Genomic DNA, 22,756 nt, shown 5'->3' with positions numbered 1-22,756 from the left:
TCAGGCGCTGTACTGAGCACGGGCGTGTGAGAACGAACATGACCTGCTCTCACGGAGTTAAAATTCAAATGAAGAGGCAGATAGTAATCAAATAGTCATTCAAGCAAATATGAAAGGACAACTGTGGGCTCTGTGAACATATGACACGAAGGACCTGCCAAGTCTTGGAGGCAGGGAAAGCTGCCCCAGGAGGGGACATTTGGGCGCCAGGCACCTCATAAAGTCATTTCATGTAATTTCGAAAACCTGCAAGGTGACTCTCCCTCTTGACAAAGCAGGAAACGGACTCAGATCTGGGACAGAACTTACCCAAGGTCACAGAGCGCGCTGGAAGCAAATCCCGGAGGACTGAAGTTGGCCTAATTCCAAAGTCCCTGCCCCACCGCCGCCCCTGGAGGTGGGGCAGGTGGCCGGCCACAGGGACATTCCATCCAGCGTCTCTGGGGCGGAGCCTGAGGTCTGGCCCCGCCCCAGCCTCTACAGGTGAAAGGGCGCCCTGTGCGCGGGGACCCGGCGCTCTTGGGGGGTGGAGGCAGGGCGGATTGGGGCCCGCGGAGGCTGCACAGGGATCGTGGAAGGGGTGGAGCCGGGATCTCGCCACGGCCTAGAGGAGCCGGAAGCGCCAATTGAGTGCGGGCCGAGGACGCTTACCTGTTGAGCCTGTTGCACACAGGTGGAGGCGGCGGCCCGAGTCCAGGAGGTCCAGTGGGCAGCTCCCCAGGTAGGGCCCAACTCGGGCCGGGAAAGAGACGTCCCTCTCCCTCCCGCCCTGCCATCGACATTCCTTCCTTCCTGCCGCAGGGCCTGAGTCCAGCTCTAGCCATCAGATGGGAACGCAGGGGTGGAAGGGCCGGCCTGACTTCATCCTTCTCCCCAGCCAGGCGGCTGCCTGGACACCCAGAACGTGGAATCCAGAGAGAAGAAGCCAAAACCTCCCAGGGGGGCTAGCCCAGCTTTTCCCTAGGCTGCCTGAGTGACCTTGGGGAGGACACCCTAGTACCAAGTGTCCTCAGTTGCAAAACATTGTCTGACCCTTGCCCTGCCTGCCCTGAGACTGGACAGGTCAGATGCTGTGGCTGCTGGGGGGCTGGGGGTGGCGCTTTCCCTCCACCAGGACAGCAGGAGCGCTTACCCTCCCCGGCCGTCTGGTGCTTCGTGGAGAGCCCCACCCTTCCTCCACCCAGATCTGGGAACCTACGAGGGCTGAGAGCTCAGACCCAGGGCAGCTTGTTCTGGCATCCCTGGGTGGAGTTGTGGGCTAGTCTGGAGGAAGGCCTGTGGATGTCCCCAGAGTGGGGTCTGAGGCTTGGCCAAGGCACCCCTTGAGGCCTGCCTGGAGCCCACCTGCTCATTTTGCAAATAGGAAGGCTACCATTGTGCAGGGCCTTGATTGTCAAGTTCAGAAGTCTAAACTCTGAACTGCAGGCAGGTGCAGTGCATCGGAGCCTGATCTGCAGTGTTCTCAGGACCAGCCTGGGTAAGTGGGGCCGTCATGATGCCAAAAAATGTGCTACTGCTGATAGGTGACAGGTATGGGCACTTATTGCATTCTGGTGCTTCATGCAAATTATCTCATTGCTCACACCTGATGTTATCCCCATTTCAGAGGCTGAAACTGAGGCTCAGAGCAATAAAGTGACTCATCCAGGATCACAGCTAGTAAGTGGCAGAGCAGGGATCAGAACCCAGACTGTCTGGCACCCCTTCCCATAATGTCCTGTGGCTACCCATGATCTGGGCATCTGGTGATAAGGCAGGGGCCATATGAGCAGGAAACTGGGCAAGAGGATTCAGAGGGCTTGGGACGGAGGGGGTACTCATGAGTCCTGAGAGGTGTTCAGCTCCCTGGGGGGAAGATGAAGTGGTTGATTTGAGCCATGTTAGTTTGGGGGGTGGAGGGTGACATAGAGGAGCTAAGCAGAGCTCTCCTCTGGAGAAGACCAAGGAGGCAGAGCTGGGTCCTGGGAAAAGAAGGTGCCCTCAGGGATGGGTGCAGACAGAGGGGAGGAGCACATGGCCAGCCTCACAGAAGGCCCCCAAAATGCTGAGCAATCAGATGTGGGGGGCATCCACTGGCGGAGTGGGGTGGGGGACAGGGAGAGGAAAGAATTCTAGACTCCATGACATTAGAGCTGAGATAGGTCTGGAAAATTGAGGCCTTGTTTCACAGAAGAGGAAACTGAGGCCAGAAAGTGACTTGTCTGAGAATACTCCAGGTTGGATCCCAGGGGGACCCTGGCTGCCATCTCTGCCATTCAGTTCTTTCTACTAGATCAGTGATCCTCAACTGGGGGCAGTTTTGTCCCCCAGGAGACATTTAACAATGTCTGGAGACAATTTGGTTGTCACATCCTGGGGTGAAGGGGGGCTATGTGTGTCTAATAGGCAGAGGCCAGGGGTGCTGCTAAATGTCCTACAGTGCACAACCACCACGACAAAGAATTATATGGCCCTAAATGGCAATAATGATGAAGTTGAGAAACTGCACCAGAGTGCGCTGAGCCTGTCGCCCTCCTTCCCCACTCCTCCCACTGGGCAGGCTTTTGCCACCACCCCTGCTCTGCTCTTCCCATGCTTGCTTCTTTATTCTTGGAAGCTTCTGGAGTCCTCTGTGGTTTTCCTGGGAACAAGGGTCTAGAGCCCTGCCCACCAAGCATCTGTTGTCAGTCTGTTTGGCGTTAGGCGGTGTGAAACCGAAGTGGAAATGTTCACCTAGCATGTGGTAGATGCCTTGCAAATAAACTCTTTGTGAATTTGAGTGACATGTCAGGGGTCCATTTCAACTTCCAATTTTTTTTTTTCACAGACCTAGTTGATGTTTTAGACGGCAGCAATTCTAATCGTGCCTTATGTTTGTGATGCTCTGACACAGACTGAAAGAATCCGCTGCTACATTCGAGGGTGTCCCAGGATGGGCAGGATACGGGCATTATTGAAAAATGCCAGAGGGGGGTGGGGGGGGGAGGGGGTCTTGTCATTTAGGCTCTTCCAAAAGTAGGGTGTGGACTGGGAACATGAAGGGATCCTGTTAAAATGCAGGTGCTGATTCATTAGGGCTGAGTTGGGCTCAAGTTTCTCTAGGATAACAACCTCTCAGGTGATGCTGAGCATGGCCCATGGACTGCATTTTGAGTGCAACGCATTACAGGGTGTGCAGAGGTGGCTGCGGGCCAGCTGCCCTCTCTGCAGACAACTGGGGGGTGGTTTGGGGACCATGGAGTCAGGAGATCTGGATTTCAGTCGTCATTCCCTCTATCCCCTCCCTACACCCCATCTTTGGCCTGTCAGCTTAATAGAGCTTAATAAGTCACTTAACCTTGGATGAGTCACTTAGCTTCTTTGAGGGGTGGTCCTGCGTGGCAGGCCGTCCTCCAGGGTCTGAGAGAGGCAAGTGCCCTGTGGAGGTCAGATGGCCGAGGTCTGGCAGCCAGAGGGACAGCAGGCCACTGGCCAGGCCAGCAGGGCAGGGGTGACGAGCTGAAGCTGGTGGGGCGGGCACCGTGCCAGCCTGGGAGCAGCTCTCATTACAGCCCTGGCCTTTTCCCGAGGCTGCCACAGCCTCCTGCTTCTGGCTCACCCAGCCCAGCCCGGTGTGGGACAGCCGGAGGGACCAGTCTGGCTGGGGGAAGGAGCAGTTTCAGGGGGCCATCCCAAGGCCTCTGAGGAGTGGGGGTCAGGGCTGAAGCTGGGGCTGAGAACTGTGGCTGGAGACTCTGAGGTCAGGCTCTGAGCCACCGACAGGCTTCCCAGCAGGGACACTGGGAAGGAAGTTGGGGTTTAGGGCCTTAAGCCCCCAGCTGTAGGGGATGCCTTGCCCCTGGCGTCTGACCCCAGGAATAGGGCTGAGCAGAGCTTTAGGTCCCTAGGGTTCTCCGGTCCCCCATAAATCAGCCACAATGGCCCATCAAGGCCCCTTGCAACTCCTAAAACCAGGAGGCAGCAAAGCAGCTGAACCTATCTCTCAGATGGAAGAACAGAGGCCCCTTCCTCCCCACTTCCTGGGGACAGAAGCTCACCCGTTAGGGCTGCTGGGCCCTGGGCCTACCCCCCTTGGCCACCCCTTCCTGTTTCCACAGTTGGGCCATCCCAGTGGTTCACACCAAGAGTTCTGGGTGTGAGCCACGCAGAGATGGGTTCGAATCCCAGGTCCTGTCCTTAACAGTCGAGAGTCCCTGGGCAAGTCACCCCACCCCTCTGGCTCACCTGTCAACAGGAATAATGACACCCGCTCAGCCAGCCCCGCGGGGTTGTTGTGCAGATGAAACGAGCTGTGCCGCTGAGCATCCTGGTCATTATCGTTAGTCATGGCATTTGGAGTGTCATCTCAGCCTGTGCCCTTATTTCACAGATGTGGAGATCGGCCCTCGGAGAAGCGAGGTGGCTGCCCAGGGGTCCCGAGGCAGGTCGGCGGGCGCGTCCGAGGCGTGACGCAAAGGTGAGGCTGGGATCGGGGCGATCGGCCGCAGGGGCCGCCCCACGGAGGGAGCTGGGCCGGGCCGTGCCCACCGCGCTGCCTCTCTCCGCCAGCAGCAGCCATGAACTACGTGGGGCAGCTGGCGGAGACGGTGCTCGGGACGGTGAAGGGCCTGTACCGCGGCCTGAACCCGGCCACGCTGAGCGGCGGCATCGACGTGCTGGTGGTGCGGCAGGCGGACGGCTCGTTCCGGTGCTCGCCCTTCCACGTGCGCTTCGGCAAGCTGGGCGTGCTGCGCTCTCGGGAGAAGGTGGTGAGCGCTCCGGCCGGCCCAGGGGGCCGCTGCAGGGTGGGCTTTTTAAGCCCGGGCAGCCACTACAGTCCCTGGAGAGGACCCAGGGCCTCCCTGTGGTGCGGATCTGTCCTCTGGCTTCCCTTCATCTATATTTTCTCTGAAGGTTTTGAGGCTGGTTTGGGGGTTTCGGTTGGGGAGGGGTCCCAGTCCCCCATGGAAACAGCCCAGGGGGGCAGACCCCAGTGCTGGGACCATCAGACCTGGCCCCAGCTCAGAGACCTTTCCTGTGTGTTCTTGGTAAATCACGGCATGTCTCTGAGCCCAGTACCAACAGATACGATCTCACCTGCCTAGGGATGGTGGTGGGAGAAGGAAACAGGACCTGGTGATGCTGTCCCAGGCCCAGATACATGGGTGACACTCAAAGGTCAGGTTCCCTCCCTCAGTAGATCCGTACCATCTTCACTGGGCTCAGGCGAACGTGACAGATGTTTTTAGCACCGAGGTCTGGTGTGTAAATGCAGGTTTGGTGGCTCCCAGTCCCCTTCATGTTGAGGTGACCGAACTTTCCAGAATCCTAATAAGAAAGTGTGACCTGTGGGAGACAGTACACCTGAGCGGTTAAGAGCTTGGTTTGTTGTAGACTCAGACGTTGTGGGTTCAGAGACTCACTTGCTCTGAGGCCACTTCCCTGCAAATAACTTAAACCCCAAGTCTCAGTTTCCTCATCTGTAAAATGGGGATAATGATGGGGGCTACTGCAAGGGGCTGTTGTGGAGATCAAATGAGATCATCTACATACAGCACTACGAAGTGCCCAGTAAATGGTAATTCTCACCATTGTCAACAACCTGGAGGCAGCACTCGGGCAGCAGGGAGGCCAGGGGACTGAAGCCTCCCGGCGTGAGGGCCCGTGGTGGGGACCGTGCGACCCCTGCCCCACCAGTCCCCATTGCAGGTGGACATCGAGATCAATGGGGAGCCTGTGGACTTGCACATGAAGCTGGGGGACAGCGGGGAGGCCTTCTTTGTCCAGGAGCTGGAGAGCGATGAGGTGAGTGCCACCCTCCTCACCAGCACCTGCCCTGCCTCTTCCCTGGTGCCTCCGGGTGGGGCCTTGGGGTTCGGCCCTGTCCCCGCCCCATCAGCAGAGGTCTGATGCAGGGGTGAGTTGGGGCCGGCCTCTGGCACTTGCGAGGAAGGGGCCAGGGTGCAGGCTGACTCCACTTCCCGGGAAGCTGGGCAAGGTCTCAGAGGGGAGACCTGAGCTGGGCCCCTGCGGGCTGGAAAGGAGCCCTTCCCAGGCGGGGCGCAGGGAGAGGAAGGCACCAAAGAAGGGCTGGGAAGCCTGAGGTCTGGCTTGTCCAGGGTCTGGTGCCAGCTCCTGCAGCTGGAACCTAGAAGCATGAATGGGGGTGAGGAGAGGGAGGGCCCAGCACATGCCAGCAGAGGAGCTGCAACTATTTGAACTTGGCAAACTTGAATTGAGCACCTACTATACGCCAGACACCATGCAGCAGCCTTAGGTGAGGGGCAATCCCTGACTTCAAAGCAAGTTCCAGACCTGTCTGGTAGACAGACACATAAACAACGGATGATGGAACTACTTGGTTATGGCAGTGAAGGAGTGGGAGCATGGGTGAGGGATAGTCAAGGCACCTTCCCGGAGGAGGTGACATCTGGCTGAGTCTTAGCAGAGATGAGAGGCTGACATCAAGGTGTCTGCCTGGCCTATGGGGTGGTGGGTCACTCCCCAGGACTGGGGCCACTTTGTCTCCGTTAGGGAGCTCTGGGCTCAGCAGCGGCTGCAGGGCCACCCTGCTGCCACCTCTGTCCGACCTCCACGCCTGTGTCCCTGACCCCAAATGAGCGCACTCCAGGGCCCTGGTCTGCTCCACAGGAACGCGTGCCTCCCCGCCTATGCACCTCCCCCATCCCATGGGGGGGCCTGTCGGGCTTCCCCTCGGACTCCCAGCAGGGCACAGCCAGCAAGCCTGAGGGCCCCGTCATCGTGGGCACGGCCTCCACGGGGCGGAGGAAGAGGCGTCGGAGGAGGAAACCCAGGCGGAAGGAGGATGCGGTGGCAACTGATTCTAGTTCAGAGGAACTGGAGACAGGCCCTGAGAGCGAGCTGTCCCTGCTGGAGAAGCCAAGGCCAGAGTCCCCAGGGTGTGTAGGGACCAGGAGGGTGTTGAGGGTGTGGGGACACCAACCTAGGGTTCAAGCGCTCTTTCCTCTGCTGATGCTGTGTGACTTTGGGCAAGGACCTTGACCTCTCTGGGCTTTCATTGTTTCACCTCCCCAAGTCCCTGACAACTAGGCTCCTGTGTCCTGCCTGGGGTGTTCTGCCCTGTAAGTGACCATTTCCCTGTGGTCCCTCAACAGTGTCCAGTTGGAAGGGGAGTCCTCACCACAGCCCAAAGACATCTACCCCTACTCCGATGGCGACTGCTCCCCCGAGGCCAGGTGAGAGTCCAGGTGGCCTGCAGGCCCAGATCAAGGTCTCAGAGTGGTTTCAATCTACATTTTTCTGATGACTAATGACAGATCACATCCAGTGTGTCGACCAGGCATTTGTGATTGTCCTTTGTAAAGTGTTCGAGTATTTTGCCCATTTTTTCTATTGTGGTAAAATACATAGAGCATAAATCTACCAGTTCAATCATTTCAAAGTGTACAATTCAGTGGCAATAAGTACATTCATGATGTTGAGCGACCAGCACTATTATCTGGTTCCAGAACATTCCATTCCCCCAAATGGAAACCCTGTGCCCGTTAAGCAGTCACAACCTCACCCTTCCTTTTTTTTAAACTGGATTGCCTTCCTATTGTGGATTTCTATGAGTTCTTTATATATTCTGTATTCAACGTAGGCATAAATATGGGTTGCAAATATTTTTCTCCCAGGCTGGGGGCGGTGGCAGGAGGTGGCAGGCTGGCTTGGGGCCTCTGAGTTCTGTTTCCTGCAGCCTCTCTGCAGGTGAGCTCACATCCCCTAAGAGCGACTCGGAGCTGGAGCTGCGGGCCCCGGAGCCCAGTCCCCTGAAAGCGGAGTCCCACATGCAGTGGGCCTGGGGGAGGCTGCCCAAGGTGAGTTCATCTGTGTCAACCCCAGTCCCTGCCTTGCAAGGGCTCCACGGCCCCTGCGGCTCAGGATTGGAGTGACTGAGACTCGGCGCCTGCCCTGAGGCTCTGTGGGTGTGGAAGGCAGGCCCCGCATTGGCCCACGTCCTCCTGTTTGTTTGACTGAAGGTGGCCAAAGCTGAGCACCCCGAGTCCTCGATGGTCCCTGAAGGCAGCGTGGGGGCAACCTCTCCTCGTCAGCGAGGACCCAGCACACCCTCCACCTCTGTGGCTGGCATGGACCCTTCGGGCCCCCCAGGCCTGGTAACAGGGGCTGGCGCTGACCTGCTTCAGTCTGACACAGAGGATCCTGCTCTGGTGGGTCCCCCTCTCCACACCCCGGAGAGCGAGGAAGCCAAGACTCAGAGCTGCAGGGATGCAGACGGCCCTCCTGCCTCCAAGTCATGGAGCTGGGCCACCCTGGAGGGCCCAGTTCCCAGCAGGCAGCCAGAGGGGGCCTCCGGGGGCCCAGGTGCGTGATAGCTGGACCCCTCCCACTGCTTCCCTGGCCTCACCCTATCCCCTGGGTGGGCTCTGGGATTTTGGGTACCTCTTGGACACCTACTGTATGCCAGGCACTGTGCTTGGCACCAGCCCGCTTGGAGCTCACAGTCTGGTTGGGGGACTGATGACGCACGCATGAATGGGAGGGACACGCCACAGGCAATGTGGGACAGGGCCACGGGTTGGGATGGGGGCTGCTTAAATCGCATGGTCAGGGAAGTCCTTGAGACATGGACAATAATGACCCAGCCACGTAAGGAGCAGGGAAGGAGGATTCTAGGCCAAGGGAGCAGCATGTGCCTGCGCTGCAGGTGGGGCAGAGGTGACACTGAGGGCAGCTGGCATGTGTCTTGAGCGAGGAGGGGGGAGGTTTGGGACAGGAAGCTGCAGACATGAGTAGAGCCGGGTCATTCCAGCTCACAAGCACTGGGCCCACGCTGTCCCTCTGGTAGCCACTGGCTGTATGTGGCCACTTAAAATGAAATTGTTTAATAACTTAAATTAACCAAAACGTAAAATTCTGTTTCTCCATCGCACTGATCACATTTTACGTGTGCTCATAGCCACTTGTGACTGGCAGTTACCGTGTTGGACAGCGCAGGCATAGAACATTCTACTGTCACAGAAAGTTCTACTGTGAACTTAGGCATTCAAAGGCAGGGCCATCTACTGCCCACACTGCCCAGCATGTGTTAGGTCTCTCTATAGGTGTCCCTTCCTCCCCCTCAGGCTCCCTGAAGAGAAGCCAGCACCTGGGCCCCAGTGACATCTACCTGGACGACTTGCCCTCCCTGGACTCTGAGAATGCAGCACTTTACTTCCCCCAGAGGTGCCCGGGTTCTGGGTGCCAGAGCGTTTTGGGTCAGGGCCTCTGGGGCCAAGGGTCCACTATCAAGGGCCTGGGAGGAGGCGGACCCACCTCCCACCCTCCTTGTGTTCATGTCACTGTTGGCTCCTTTGTCCCCAGTGACTGTGGGCTGGGGGCCAGAAGGTGGAGTGAACCCAGCACCCAGAAGCCCCTGGGGGACCCCAACCCCAAACACGTGCCAGAACCCCCTCTGGACACAGTGGACACCATAGCACTGTCCCTCTGTGGTGGACTGGCCGACAGCCGGGACATCTCCCTGGGTATGTTGGACCATGGCCCGAGCCCTTCCAAGGACTAGTGCAGAGCCCAGGGGCTGCAGAGAGTGAAGACCCCTGAGGGTGGGGCTGCGGAGGTGTGGGGCCGGGCTTTCCTATGGTTCTGTGCCCCGTGGAGCCCACACTGTGCCGGCAAGAGGGGCTGGGCATTCCCAACTCCGCATGAAACAAAAGCTTGACACCAAGTTGTGACTCATCTGTGAATCCTGGGGTGGGAACAAGTGCAAAACCACAGGTAGGGAGGAGCCCTGCTGGGCCAGCAGGAGGCAAGTGGCAGAGCGTGAGGGCCCCGAGGAGCTGGGGCAGCAGGTCACGTGGGCCGTGCCAGCCTCACCCTTCCCTCTCTGCTTCTCTGCCCAGAGAAGTTCAACCAGCACATCGTCTCCTACCAGGACCTCACCAAAAACCCCAGTCTCCTGGAGGACCCGAACCTAGTGGTGAAAATCAACGGGAAGTACGTCCCGGGGCTGGGACTGCTGGCCTGAGGGACGTCCCATGCTCCGTGACCCTGCGGGCTGCTGCAGCCCCAACGCCTCATTCTGTCTTCCCAGGCATTATAACTGGGCTGTGGCCGCTCCCATGATCCTCTCCCTGCAAGCCTTCCAGAAAAACTTGCCCAAGGTAACAGTTACAAACCACTGGGTCACCCCCCTGCTTGGCTTGCCTCACCTTACCCAGAACGACCCACCACATGAGGCACCCCCCCCAGACCCCTGTCCCACCAGCCTGTTCCCAGCTTGAGTGGGCTCCCTGGCGTGTCCACCCTGGGCCCAGGTCCTCCTGACTTGGGTTCTCCCTTCTGCATCTGTAGGATGCTGGTGTCTCCCAGGTGGGCCTTGGCCTGGGCTCTGCCTGGGGGCAAGTAGCATAGATCAAATCAGCATTCTTCCCAAGGCCATGTTGCCCCAACCAGACAGTGATGGTGACATACAGAGAGGGAGGCTGTCCATGGGACAGGATCACTGACCCAAGAGAGTTGCCTGTACCGGTCCTGGAGGTTAAGGGGAGGACTGGCTACAGACTGCTCTTCCTGCTGCCACTTGGTAGCACCACGAAGGGAGCACCAGATCTTGAGACACTCCCAAGGCACTACCTTCTGCTATTCTAGCAGGGGCCTGACCCACAAGATTTGGAGGCCAGGCTGAGGCTAGGCTGGAGCTAGGGGGCAGGGCTGGGGTGGGGCCGGGGGACAGGAATGGCCCTTGGCCTCTCATGCACAGCTGCATGAGTCACTGCATGGAGTCCCAGGTGAATGTGCTTCCTCGGCCTCCAGATGGTGACAGCACCTTGCTCTAGGGTGGGCCCAGATTCAGGGCTCGTGGGGGCCCCGAGGGCAATGTCAGGTAGGAGCTTTGTGTGGTGCAGGAAAAAACGCCGTGGTCTTCACCCACCCACAGAGCACCGTGGACAAGCTGGAGAAGGAGAAGATGCCCCGGAAGGGTGGGCGATGGTGGTTTTCCTGGCGACGCAGGGACTTCCCGGCTGAGGAGGTGGGTGGTCGTGGTGGCGGGGCAGGGCCAGCGCAGGGCAGGAGCAGCGTTGGATGGATGGATGTTCTTTCCACAGCGTGGTGCTCAGAGGGAGAAAACCACCGCCAGGGAGCAGCAAGGGTGAGTGGGACCCTTGGCTGGGGAAGCTGCCCTGGGGGTGGGCTGGTGCCAGCACCCTGTCCCCTGCCATGGTTCTTGGTCACTCCCCAAATGCTCCTATACACACTCCTTCTTTTTCCTGAGAAATGCCCCCATTTCACAGAGGGAGAACTGAGACCTAGAGATACACCAAATGTCCCACAGCCAGGAGATGGCAGAGCTAGAACAGGCGTTCAGACGCCTGGCCCAGACTAGGGGCTGCCTGTTAAGGGGGAGGGGGCCTCTCTCCCCCAGCCCACAGGGGATGCTGACTTGGTTTCCTTTTTTCACCTGTGAAATGAGCCAGACACACAAGGCTGGGGGGAGGGTGACCAACGATGGCATCGCGAGTAAGGCCGAGGTGCACTTTCAGGCGAACATCTCCAAGGCAGGCACTGAGGGCTGGCAGCCTGGGGTCTCGGCCCCTTCTGCTGTCACCTGGCTGGGTGGAAACTGCCAGCCACCACCCCTGTGTCTGCCACCACCCTTTGTGGGTGGCGCCTAGAGGGAGGGGTCGCAGATACCCTGGGCAGCCTCTGGAGTGACAGGGACAGGCCCCCATGGGCCGAGGTGAGCAGCCACTGGGAGTGAAGGACCTTGGGCTGGGGACGGCGGCCTGAGAGCCAGCGCCGCCCACAGGGAGAAGACCGAAGTCCTGAGCAGCGATGACGACGGCCCAGACAGCCCTGTGATCCTCGAGGCCCCCTCCCCGCCACCCTCAACGCCAGCCTACACTCCTGCCTACAAGAAGTCCCTCCGCCTCTCCTCTGATCAGATCGTAAGCGTATGCACTTGTGTTCATGCGTGTGTAGCGGGTGCTGAGCTAATCCTGTCCCAGAGTCCCTGAGGGCCAGCTAAGAAAGGGTCCACGTGTTCACCAAAGGCCAGAATCCACCCCCTTGGCAGCCTCCCTGACGGCCTTTTTTTGAATGCCTCCAGGGACAGGAGACTCACTTCCTCACATGCCAGCCCACTTGTCTGTCCGACGTCCAAACTGGAAGAGCCCTCTCTTACAGGGTCCTCCTGAGATAGCTCCCTGCAGTGACCCGGCTGGCTCCTGGTCTGCCCTTAGAAGCCACACTAAAGGAATCAAATGCTGATGATGGCCCCTCAGATTTTGGCAAGCCCGGGCCCTGAGTCATGTCGTCTCTAAGCTCAGTTACTGGTGGCTCCTGTAATGAGAGCACGTTTTCTACCTGAGTGTGGCTCCATGGTCAGGGAGGTGTCCAGGAGGGTCTACCCCTGCCCCGGTACAGAGCAGTGCCACCTGTCTGGCACCCTGGGGCTACACACAGCTCAGGGCTTTGGTGCAGGGCTGCCCCAGTCCTCTGTGGACCACGTGCAGGGCTGGGTCTCTCTAGGGGAACGTGAGAGCCCCCCTCTGTGGAGTGGGGTGTCCCCCCATGAGAACCCTGAGCCAGGGAGTCACGCACGGGCCTGGCTTCATCTGAGTTTCATCTCAAAGGGGAGTGCAGAGAGGCCAGGACTCCTGTGGCGGGCACTGTGCAGGGCCCCGACCGGTATGGCCGCCCTGTGGCCGGACGTGTCTGTGCGGGGCTGTCTCTGATGAATTCAGGAAGGGTCTCTGAGCTGGGAGGACCAGGAGAAGGAGGGGCCTGTGGGGGTCAAAGACCACAGTGGGGGAGGGTGGGCGGTGCCTGGCGGCAGTGGATTGCAACAACCCTCTTTGCCTGGCCCCAGCGGTGCCTGAACCTGCAAGAAGGTGCCAATGATGTGGTCTTCAGTGTGACCACCCAATACCAGGGCACCTGCCGCTGCAAGGCCACCATCTACCTGTGGAAATGGGACGACAAGGTGGTCATCTCTGACATCGATGGCACCATCACCAAGTGAGGCCCAGCTGGCCACAGCAAGGGCGGGCGGGCCTGGGACTTGCCTTCCTCCATGCTGGGAGCGTGGGGGGGGACCGACCGTAAGAGAGGCCTTGCCTTCCCCACGGACCACCTGAGGCTGGGGGCTGGGCCACATGGGGCTGCCGAGTGACCCATCCTCTCTGGCTCTAGGTCAGATGCTCTGGGCCACATTCTGCCCCAGCTGGGGAAAGACTGGACACACCAGGGCATCACCAGTCTCTACCACAAAATCCACCTGTGAGTGCCTGGGCTGGGCTGAGGCAGGACTCCCAGCTGGAGAGAGGGAGTGATGGGACAGGAAACCTTGGGGACCAGTAGGACCCACAAAGGAAGCAGCCCAGGCAGATCCCTGCAGTGCCGAGACTTCCCTATTGGCCCTCAGTTCTGTGAAAACACACGCCCTGGGGCTGTGTCCCAGAATCAGGCTCCACCTGCGGTCTCAGGCTGGAGGGGAGGCCATCCTACCTCCTGGTCCTCCCAGGCCTCAAGGCTCTGTCCGTGCTCCTTCTAGCTGGGACAGCTGCCAAGGCCACCTCTGCTAGGCCTGGCCTAGCCCTTTTCCTAAGTCCTCTTGCTGCAAAGGTTTGAAGACCAGAGCCCCAGAGTTGGGCTGGGCTGGCCGAAGCCAACAGGGCGGATGGGAGCTGGCTGGTCTCTGATGGTTCCGTGCCACCCTGTCTCCCATCCCCAGAAACGGGTACAAGTTCCTTTACTGCTCAGCCCGGGCCATCGGCATGGCCGACCTCACCAAGGGGTACCTGCAGTGGGTGAGCGAGGGGGGCTGTGGCCTCCCCAAGGGCCCCATCCTGCTGTCTCCCACCAGCCTCTTCTCCGCCCTCCACAGGTAACTACCCCTCCACAACACAAGCCCACGGCCCTTCGGGCGGGGGGTGCGGGGGGAGGAAGGCTGCCGCCATCCCAGACCAGGCCAGCATTAGCACCCAGGTGGCAGCTGGTGGCGAGGTCAGACCCCACGTCACCTGAGCCTGCCATCCCCTCTGGTTTCTTCCCCTCCTTGGCCTTTTCCCTGCTGTGGCCCTGGCCGCCCCAGAGAAGTGATTGAGAAGAAGCCGGAGGTGTTCAAGATTGCCTGCCTGAGTGACATCCAGCAGCTGTTTCTGCCCCACAGACAGCCCTTCCACGCCGCCTTCGGGAACAGGCCTAATGTGAGTGTGTCCCTGCCCGTGGGCTGAGCCACCTCCTCCCAGAGGGCCTCTGTTCCACGTGCCTCCTCACGTCCCGCAGGATGTCTTTGCCTACCGGCAGGTGGGCCTACCCAACTCTCGCATCTTCACGGTCAACCCCCGGGGAGAGCTCATCCAGGAGCTCATGAAGAACCACAAATCCACGTGAGGCCACACCCTGCCACGTGCCCCCATGCCCTGCCACGTCCCGTGCCTTGGCCTCTCCCTGGGCCCCAATTTTACCTCCCTACCTGTGAGTCTGTCCCTTGGCCAGGGCTCCCGGGCGGGCTGTAGACCCCCTACCTGACATGGCGGAGGCCGTGATCTGGTGGCAGCTCAGGCTGAGCCAGCCCTGCTCCGCCCACAGGTACGAGCGGCTTGGGGAGGTGGTCGAGCTCCTCTTCCCTCCTGTGGCCCGAGGCCCAAGCGCAGACCTGGCCAACCCTGAATACAGCAACTTCTGCTACTGGCGGGAGCCGCTGCCCACTGTGGACTTCGACACGCTGGCCTGAACCCGTCCTGGCTGCCCCCTCCTCCCTGGCCTGGCCCAGGACTGACGGGGTGTCCTGGGGCGCAGGGAGTTGGAAGCTGGGTGCAGGGGGACAGCCCACTGAAGGGGAGGAAGGGGCTGCAGGTTGATGGGTAGCCACAGACCTTTCATCCTCCCTGTCCTGTCTCCTATCTCTGACAGCTGAGCTGCAGCTACTCCAGGGCCTCAGTGTGGCCTTGGCCTGGAGTGATGACATGTTTGTCATCTGGGCCCTTTCAGGGTTTTCCATGCTCTTGATAGCTCTGTCCCTGTCAACCTGGGACCCTGCCTCAACTCCTGATGGGACAGAGAGGACAGGGAGGCCTGACTGAGGCATGAAGCCCGTATGCACAGGGCAGTGTTGGTGGTGGCAGCGGGGGTAGCTGAGTAGCGTCTAGAGAGAACACAGTGCTCCCCTGCTCCTCTGCTGGGAGCCAGGCTGCACCCCACCCCCCACGAAGCCAGACATCTCTGCGGGAGCATCTGCTCGCTGGGGCCCTGGCATCTCAGCACATGATACGCACGCACGGCTGGGTGCCCCCCGGCCCCTGCCAGCATCAGGGAAGGGGGATTCAGGGCCAAGTGAGGGCTGAAGGAATGTGGCTCTGCTCAGCTTAGCCCTCATCCCAGCACCTCCCCTGCGGCCTGGGCCCTAAACTCGGCCTCCTCCAGCCTCGGCTGGTCCACTCGGTGTTCACAGCTGCTGCCTGAGCTCTTGCCTGAGGAGCTGCGGGCAGTGGGCTCACGCCCCTGCGGCCCTCCCTCCCACTGCCTTTGGTGAAGAAGGTTCCTTTACACTGGCTGAAAGCTTTAATCCACAGCCTGCCCTCCTCCAGCAGCACCACATGGAGGGCAGAATACCCAATGTCCAGAAAGCAGAAGGCAGGGCTGTGGGCCCTACAGACCAGCACCGCAGGGCCCATGCTGCCGTGGGGGAAACTGAGGCTGGGAGCCCCAGCAGTGTTGGGCATCAGAGTCTCTGGGAGCTGCGCAGGCCTGAGGAACACTTGCGTTTTCAAGTTTTCCCTTGATTTCATACCTGAATTTCTAACCTTTCGTGAACATCCTGGCAGGGCTGGGGTTTTGCCAGAGTGTTAAAAGCAAGGTCTGAACCCCTTTCCCTCCAGCTATGGGCTCCTTCTCAGGGTCTGGCCTCGTTCAGGCCCCGATACACACTAGGGCCACCCTCTGGAGAGAGGCCCTGATCTGGAAGGACGAAGGCTGTCCGGCACCAGAAGGCCCTGGAAACATCACTGGGGAAGGAAAAGGAGAAAATGGTGTGGATTCTCCAAACAGATGGCCTGAATCCAATTCCTTCCTCTGGGATTCTACAGCTGCCTAAGCCCTCACCTTGGGCCGGGCGGGGCAGAGAATCAAAAGGAATAAAGAGAACTCTCAGTGAGTCCTTGTGCTTCTGTCCTGAAGGGCATGTAGGGAGCTGGAAACATCTGGCAGCCTCTGGTCCGTGGTTTAGAAACAGTGTCTGGGAAGCTGGCAGGTGTGAGGGCAGTTCCAGCGGGCATTGCTGTCCTGCAGAAACTCAGCCCAGATGGCTGGGGAGAGAAGCCTTCAGGGGCTGCAGACTGTCGCTCATGGGCGAAGGGCAGTATGGCCGGGCCACTGAGCACGGGCCTGGAGGTCTTTGCACAGTTGCTGACTCTGATTTTCAGACAGTGACATGTGCAGGCTCTTAAGTCCACCCTGGCCTTCAGGCACAACGTCCCTGCCTTGACCACTCTCCTGAATTGTCCAGTTTGTGCAGCACTGAGCATGGATTTTGGTGGCTGGGACAGTCACGTGGAGGTGGACTGAGCCCATTCTTTCCATGGCCTCCGCAGTGGCATCTGGGCTGGCCAGGGGCAAGCTGGGAGGCACCACTGCAAAAGGCTGGGCTCTGGGGTGATGTTCCCTGGGTTGTGGGATCCGGGGGTTGGATCCCCGCCAGCCTCCCTAGTCGGCTCGCCCTGGCCGTGCCTGCTCAGCCAGCTGGGCCCGGCAGTCCAGCAGGTCATCTCGGAGGCGGGCAATGTCCTGTGTGTGCTGGGCCAGTGTGCGGTTCAGCTGGTCCATGTGGCCCCACAGGCCATCCCGGGGCCAGCTGTCGAGGCCTGCCGCCAGCACGCCCAGCCTCCTACAGGCGCCCTCCACTTGTGCCACCCGCTGGTCAAAGTGGCGCATTGCGTGCTGGAGTTCCTGGGCTGTGTCCTGGCAGCGGCTGAGCCCGCCGGCCACCTTGGCCACACCAGCCTTGAGTTGTTCCAGCTCACCCCGCAGGTTCAGGACCTGCCTGTGGCCAGCCTGGAGCCTGGAGCCTTGGCTGCTGACCTCCTCCTGGATGGCGTGGACTTCGGCTTCCACTTTGCGTTCTCGCTCATCCAGGGATGTGTTGGCGGCTGAAAAGGCGTCAGAGTACTGGCTGACAGAGTCACTGAGCCCCGTGAGTGACTTGCTCACCGAGTTCAGGTTGACCTTGAGCAGAGTGATCTCACCTTGGAGTGAGCTGCCCGTCCCTTCTGCCAGCTGCCCCTGGACCTCGGCCACGGTGCCATTGAGCTGCTGGAGCAGAGCTGCGTGGCTGGCCACCTGGCGTAGGAGGGCCTCACTCCGGCTTTGCCAGGCTTTCACCTCCGCCACGAGGTTGTCCAGGATGGCCGAGGTGGTGCTGGGGATGCATGAGGTCTCCAGTGAGACCAGCCGTTGTTCCAGCACGGCCAGCTCTGTCTGCACAAGGGGCCGTGCTGACCTGCCCGGTGGAGCGCTGTCTTGGCTTAGCGCCCCAGCCAGTGTCGCCAGGCGCTCCTCGAGGCTCTGCATGCGCTCTTCCAGCATGGTCCTGAAGCCGCCCAGCCCCCAGCCCCCCATCTCCATTCTCAGGCAGCAGCCCCTCGCTCCACTCTCCGTCCCATTGAGCGTCTCCAGGCCCTCGAGTAGCCCGTCCACACCTCCCTCGAGCATGGCGGCAGAGAGTCGTGTGAGCTCATCCCCAGCCAGGCCTCCAGGGGCCCTTTGGGTCTCGGTGACTGCCTGCAGGGTCCTCTCAAGGCTATCCACACGGGCACTGATCACCGCCAGCTGGCCGCAGCAGCCGCCCCCGCCCGCTGCGCTCAGGCCCTGCAGCCGGCTGCCCAGCTGGGAGAGCTCCCGGCGCAGGGCCAGCTCCCGGCCATCGAGGCTCTGGTGCAGCCTCCGGCTGGCTGCCTGGCCCTCCTCGCACTGCTGCCGCACCTCCTGCACCCGCAGGTCGCAGGCACTCTGGATGCCTTGCAGCTTCTGCTCGAAGCCGTCCAGCAGGCTGCCCCAGAGGCGGTGCAGCCGTCGGTCCACATACTCCTCCAACAGTGCCAGGGAGGTGAGTGGGGATGGCGGGGCCTCCCGCAGCCGCTGCAGGTGGGCCTCGTGGCCCAGTGCCAGCCCGTGCACCTCATCCAGCAGCTGCACCTTGGTCTGCAGCGTGTTGCTCACCTCTGTCACCTTGGTCAGGATCTCGTCCAGGGGAGGTGTGGGTGGCCCTCTGACTCTCTCTCCTGGATCCACGAGCCCCTCGGGGATGACTCCGAAGCCCACAGGGGCAGCAGGAGCCCTGGGGCCACCATTCACCCTGTTGGGGTCCTCCTGGCTGGCCACCACGCCACTGAGGGTACCATATGTTTGTGCCAGGCGCTGGACATCACCCTCCAGGCGTTCCAGCCGCTTGCCAAACAGCCCTGGACCTTTCCTTCCTGGGAAAGAGAAGAGAACCCCAGGGGTATCACTGGCCAGTCCCTCTCAGCTTGTCCTGTTGCTGGGCCACCTAAGAGATTTTCTGTTCTAAGCCTACCTCCCTCAGCTTTGTGGGGGAGGGGCAGGGGGACTGGGGGTTCACCCTCATGCCCAATGTGAGATGCACCCTCCCCATCCCTGCCAGAGCTCAGCCAGCCTGGGTCGGTCCCTTCCCTGTCCCCACCACTGAGCCCAAGAAACCTGATCACCTTAGAGGGTGTCCGTGGGCAGACTCACCGTGAGGGCTGGGGGCTGCTCTGCTGTAAGGAGGGGGCCTGAGGCCTGGACCCAGCTGGCCCGAGGGAATCTGGGGCTCAGGCTCCAGCCGGGGTGGGGCGGCCCCGTGGTCCGTAAGGTGCTCAGGGCAGCGTTCCCCAGTGAGGCCAGGGCAGCAACGCCAGGCGAGTTCTGTCACTGTCTTGTATCCGACCTTGTATTTGGGTCTGAGCACAGTGCGGTACCTGGGCCGAGGAGGGCAAGAGAGCAGGGTCCTGTACCTGAGGGCTGCAGCTCCCACCGCTAGCTGGCATCCCTGGCCACCCCCAGACACTTGCGTAAGGTCTGGCTGTCTCCCCAGCTTCACACCACCTGCAGCGTTTTCCTTTTTCTGTGCTGAAGGTGACAGGGCGGTGGTGGTGTGGCGGCCTTCCTGGGACTCAGAGCCACGTCAGGGGAGGACGCAGGTCGAAGCCCCACCCTATCCTGTCAGCTCGGGGAGCAGCACGGATTTTGCTCCAACACTCCCAAGACTACCCGGACCCCATTTAGTTCATGCTGCCGTGAGAAATTCCACTCGGGCTTCTGTGGCACCTTGGAGAGCTCAGCCCCAGCCCCTCGCCTGACGTTGGGGAGCGGTGCTGCCCTAAAGCTGGGGCCGGCGGCCCCTCTCACTGGCCCAGGGGCCGCTCTTGGCTCCCACAACTCCCCTCCTTTCTTTCCACTCCTCTCCCGCCAGCTCACAGGAGTTGGTGGAGGGGCGCCTCTGATTTGGAGCAGAGAAGGGAGGGCCCAGGTACAGGCGGGGCCCACCAGGGCCACCCCCTCTCCTGCTCAGCCACGCACTGATCACCCACTGACACACTGGAGCAACCAGCTTTGTGTCCAGGCACACACACGGGAACCTCTCCAGGCACAGACCTGCGTATCACATCTGTGTGCCACCCCGCAGGTCCTCACATGCAGCCCTGGCGGCTGGCTTAAGCCCTGGCGCTCTGGCTCCCACCCCTCACCTTTGGCCCCCTCCTCACGGCCGTCCCTGGGTCTGCGCAGGCCCCTCTCTGGCATTGCCCACTGCCTGGGTGACACTCTCCCCACCCTCTGCCTCTGTCACTTCCTTCTCACCTTGTGCTGCTTCTCCCTTGGAACCCCCTCCTTGTCCCTCTGTGGTTCCTGGGCTCCGACCCAAGCCTGCCCCTGTCTCCACAGGAGATTCTCTGCTGCAAGTTCAAATCCTTGGGGTCCTACCTGGCCCCCTCCTTCTGGGGCCCTGGCCCACTCTGGCCTGTGTGGGGGCTCAGGTGAGTTCTTGGAGTCCAAGGGGCTGCCGCCCCTTGTGGAGTTGCCTGCTGCTCTCAGCTGAAGGCAGGGCTGGGGCTTGTGTACAGAGAGCCCAGCTGGGTGGGAGGGGGTACACTCACGTGACTGTCCCGGGGCACTTGGGCCCCCATCCACACTGCCGGTATTCAGCCTTTACGTAGCTCTCTGCTCCCTCCTGTAGGACGCAGGTCACGTTCCTGTGTACCACGTAGGCACAGAGGGCCCTATAGGGGAAAATGGTGTCCCTGGAATATGTGGCCTGAGCCAGGCCCCCTGAAGCTACTATCCTCTCTCCCCCATTTGTGGGCCTCAGCAGGGGACCAGTCATGTGTCTTCAGTTTGTTCTCCATGTCCCTGGGAGCCAGAGCCCTTGGTCTGGGGTCCAGCCCCACTGGTCTCTCTGATCCCAGTGTCCTTGATGGGTGGCCACTGGGACAAGAACTATACTGAACCAGGAGGCTGACATGGCTGCCCTCCAGCCTGGGGAAGAGACCACACTGGATTCCCTCCCCCCCATCGAATGCCTGGCCACACCTCCCACCCTTCTCTGGTTCCAAATGCCTTATCTTGGCATTCAAGGCTTCTGAGATCCCAACTTAGTGACTTCTTTGAGAGCATGCTTCTCATCCATCCTCCCCTGACTGACTCCTGGGGAAATGCATCCCCCCTTACAGGTTTTCAGTCCCTGCCATTGCTCCTTTCCTCAACCAGTTCTTGCACCGCCTCCTCCAGGAAGTCTGTTCTGACGTGCCCAAGCCTACTGAGTGTGGGTTATGGGCTGGGCACTCTCCGACCATACTTCTGAAATTCAGCTAGAGTTCAAATCCAGCTAGCACCGCAGGCAGAGCCTCTAACCCACTTGACTAAGGCCAGTTCGCAAGCCACTGCCTGCTAAAAACCAGACGCTGAGGCAGAGGCTGGGGCTGCAGCCCCGGACAAGCCAGAAGGGTTAAGGTCGGCAGGAGCCGACCACTGCGACGGCTGTTTCACAACACGGGTCCAGCCAGGACGCAGAATCCCCCAGCAGCTCTGCAGCCCGGCCCCGGTGGGGGTCCCAGGGGTTGCTGGGGCCGGGCTGACTGCGGGAGGGTGCACGGCTCCATCTCCTACCTGGCGGGGCAGGGGAGGCTCGGCGCGGGGAGCCCGCCGCGTGCTCTGCGCGGACCGCCCTTCCTCCTCTCCCTCCACCTGGTCCGCTGCGCCCGGAGTTTGCACACAGCGCAGCTGGAAAATGTTACTTCTCTGGAAAGGTTTCCGCGGGCACTGCCAGGATCCCAGCCGCCGCGCCAGGCCCCCTCGGCTCATTTTCCTTCGCCAGCCCCGCAGCCTCCCGGAGCGCTGGGCGACCGCCTGGGCAGGGGCCCGGCCCCGGGCGCCGCCCCCTCCGTGCCGCCGCCTCGGGGGCCGGGGCCTCGACGCCCCCGCCGGGTCGGGGCAGGTGGGAGCGGCGGCGCGCCGCGCGGCCCCTTGCCTCCCGCTTCCCGCCCGCGCCCTGCCCGCGCTTACTTGTGCGACCCCGGGCGCAGCCGCGGGCGCCATCCCGTCGTGTAGAGACTGTAGCGGGAGGCGCCGGGCGGCGCGGGCCGCGCCAGGAGCGGGGTGCCCTTGGCCTGCGCCCCCGAGAGCAGCGCCGCGACGGCGCACAGCCAGACGGGCAGGCGCCGCCGGCCCATCGCGGCTCCCGCGTCCCCGCCGGGCCCCGCGCGGTGCCCCCGCCGGTGTCCTGCCGCAGCGCCGCCCCCGCCACTCGCCCGCCCGGGTCCCGCCGCCGCCGCCGCTCGCGGCCCCCCGAGCTCTCTGGCCCGGTCGCCTGGCGCTTCGCGGCGGCTGCGTCCCGCGGAGTGGCCGGCGCTGCTCGCGGCTGGGGCCGCGGAGGGGAGGCGGGAGGCGGGCTCTGCGCGGATTAGCATAAACTCGGGGCCGCGCCGCTCTCGGCCGCCAGCCCCCCGCCCCGGCTCGGAGCTGACGCCCGGGGGGCCGCCTGCGAGCCAGAGGTCACGAGGGAGCTGTCCGGGTGGCAGGGGCGCAGGCCGCCGCGCCCGGGAGGTCCGCAGAACACACCCAGCCACTACTGTCGCCCGCGAACACCGGGCGGGGAGCAGAGAAGCGGAGCCTCCTCGGGGCGCCTGGGCGCGGGGCTCCCCAGGAGCCGCCCACCCGCAGCATGCGCTGCTCTTAAAAGCCCGTGTGCGCCTGGGGACCGCAGTCCGGGGCTCTGGAGCCGAGATGATATGTTTGGGAGCCCCACTTCTGCAGCCACCTCCTTGGGACAGGTCCTGGACCGTCCCTGTGGGCTAGCTCTGCCTCCTGGCACCAACTTTGTCTAGGGGTGCCCAGGACCTCTGATAACTCTGCTGCCCCCTCCCCAGGCGTTTTAACCGCCGCACTAACCAGTAGTCTGGTGGCCAGGCTGCCCCTCGGGTTCTCTGGAGGGATCCTGTTGTCGCTCTCTTAGGTGTGGGCAGCACCGAACCCCGAACGCCTATCACCTCTCTAGCAGAGCCGAGAATGCTCTGCTCTCTTTGTGCAACCAAAGCTCTTAGCCAGCTGGGCCACTGCTCTGGGTCACCGTTAGCATCTAGTCAAAGAGAACCTTTAGGTCTTTCTCACCAGGAGCTACAATGAAGCCAGACTTCCTCCGTATTTTGCTTGTGAAGTTGACTCTTGGAACCCAAGAGTTGGCCTTTATAGTCATCCTCATTCAGCATCACCTTGTTAACTTTCTGACCTGCAAAGACCCTTTTGAATCCTGATTCCGTCATCCAGC

General features: G+C 61.3%; 2 protein-coding genes across 6 annotated transcripts; one reads left to right on the top strand and one right to left on the bottom strand.

Annotated features, from left to right (window-relative positions):
• Positions 1-545: 545 nt before the first annotated feature.
• On the top strand, positions 546-16,096 carry LPIN3 (lipin 3). Of its 5 annotated transcripts, none has more exons than XM_045528456.1 (22): positions 547-721; positions 802-1,477; positions 1,607-1,659; positions 4,349-4,435; positions 4,531-4,727; positions 5,668-5,763; positions 6,610-6,878; positions 7,095-7,175; positions 7,679-7,799; positions 7,962-8,304; positions 9,066-9,464; positions 9,840-9,933; positions 10,031-10,100; positions 10,877-10,969; positions 11,046-11,089; positions 11,747-11,885; positions 12,809-12,957; positions 13,132-13,218; positions 13,673-13,825; positions 14,033-14,147; positions 14,227-14,330; positions 14,533-16,096. In XM_045528456.1, the coding sequence occupies exons 5-22, from the start codon at positions 4,536-4,538 to the stop codon at positions 14,675-14,677; spliced, it is 2,694 nt and encodes an 897-aa protein (XP_045384412.1). In that variant the 5' UTR covers positions 547-721; positions 802-1,477; positions 1,607-1,659; positions 4,349-4,435; positions 4,531-4,535; the 3' UTR covers positions 14,678-16,096. The 5 variants fall into 5 exon arrangements, with proteins under 5 accessions (XP_045384413.1, XP_045384412.1, XP_045384414.1 ...); XM_045528459.1 differs by having other exon boundaries at positions 549-721; positions 802-1,659; positions 9,066-9,165; positions 9,304-9,464; XM_045528457.1 differs by having other exon boundaries at positions 546-721; positions 802-1,659; positions 4,528-4,727.
• EMILIN3 (elastin microfibril interfacer 3) lies at positions 15,492-22,684 on the bottom strand. Its single transcript, XM_045528424.1, has 8 exons — positions 22,600-22,684; positions 22,308-22,439; positions 22,062-22,163; positions 21,496-21,970; positions 20,960-21,385; positions 20,091-20,234; positions 18,691-18,914; positions 15,492-18,413 (listed from the first exon to the last, which is right to left on the bottom strand). Exons 1-8 carry the CDS (start codon positions 22,682-22,684, stop codon positions 16,645-16,647), a joined length of 3,357 nt encoding a protein of 1,118 aa, XP_045384380.1. The 3' UTR covers positions 15,492-16,644.
• Between the last annotated feature and the right edge of the window lie 72 nt (positions 22,685-22,756).

This window comes from Lemur catta, chromosome 17 (assembly GCF_020740605.2).
Source record: "Lemur catta isolate mLemCat1 chromosome 17, mLemCat1.pri, whole genome shotgun sequence".
Lineage (NCBI taxonomy): Eukaryota > Metazoa > Chordata > Mammalia > Primates > Lemuridae > Lemur > Lemur catta.
Note: the sequence above shows the minus strand (reverse complement) of the source record. Positions and strands in the feature narration are given on the sequence as shown.

Excerpts from the sequence above, each read along its gene's own strand:
- LPIN3 (XM_045528457.1), top strand. The coding sequence starts at position 4,536 with ATGAACTACGTGGGGCAGCTGGCGGAGACGGTGCTCGGGACGGTGAAG. Across the intron at positions 7,800-7,961 it reads CCTGGGGGAGGCTGCCCAAG|GTGGCCAAAGCTGAGCACCC; the intron begins GTGAGTTCATCT and ends GTTTGACTGAAG. Across the intron at positions 13,219-13,672 it reads CTCTACCACAAAATCCACCT|AAACGGGTACAAGTTCCTTT; the intron begins GTGAGTGCCTGG and ends TCCCATCCCCAG.
- EMILIN3 (XM_045528424.1), bottom strand. The coding sequence starts at position 22,684 with ATGACTATAAAGGCCAACTCTTGGGTTCCAAGAGTCAACTTCACAAGC. Across the intron at positions 21,971-22,061 it reads CCCGGTGTTCGCGGGCGACA|GCGGCCCCCCGGGCGTCAGC; the intron begins GTAGTGGCTGGG and ends TCTGGCTCGCAG. Across the intron at positions 18,915-20,090 it reads AAGTGCCCCGGGACAGTCAC|GTACCGCACTGTGCTCAGAC; the intron begins GTGAGTGTACCC and ends TCCTCGGCCCAG.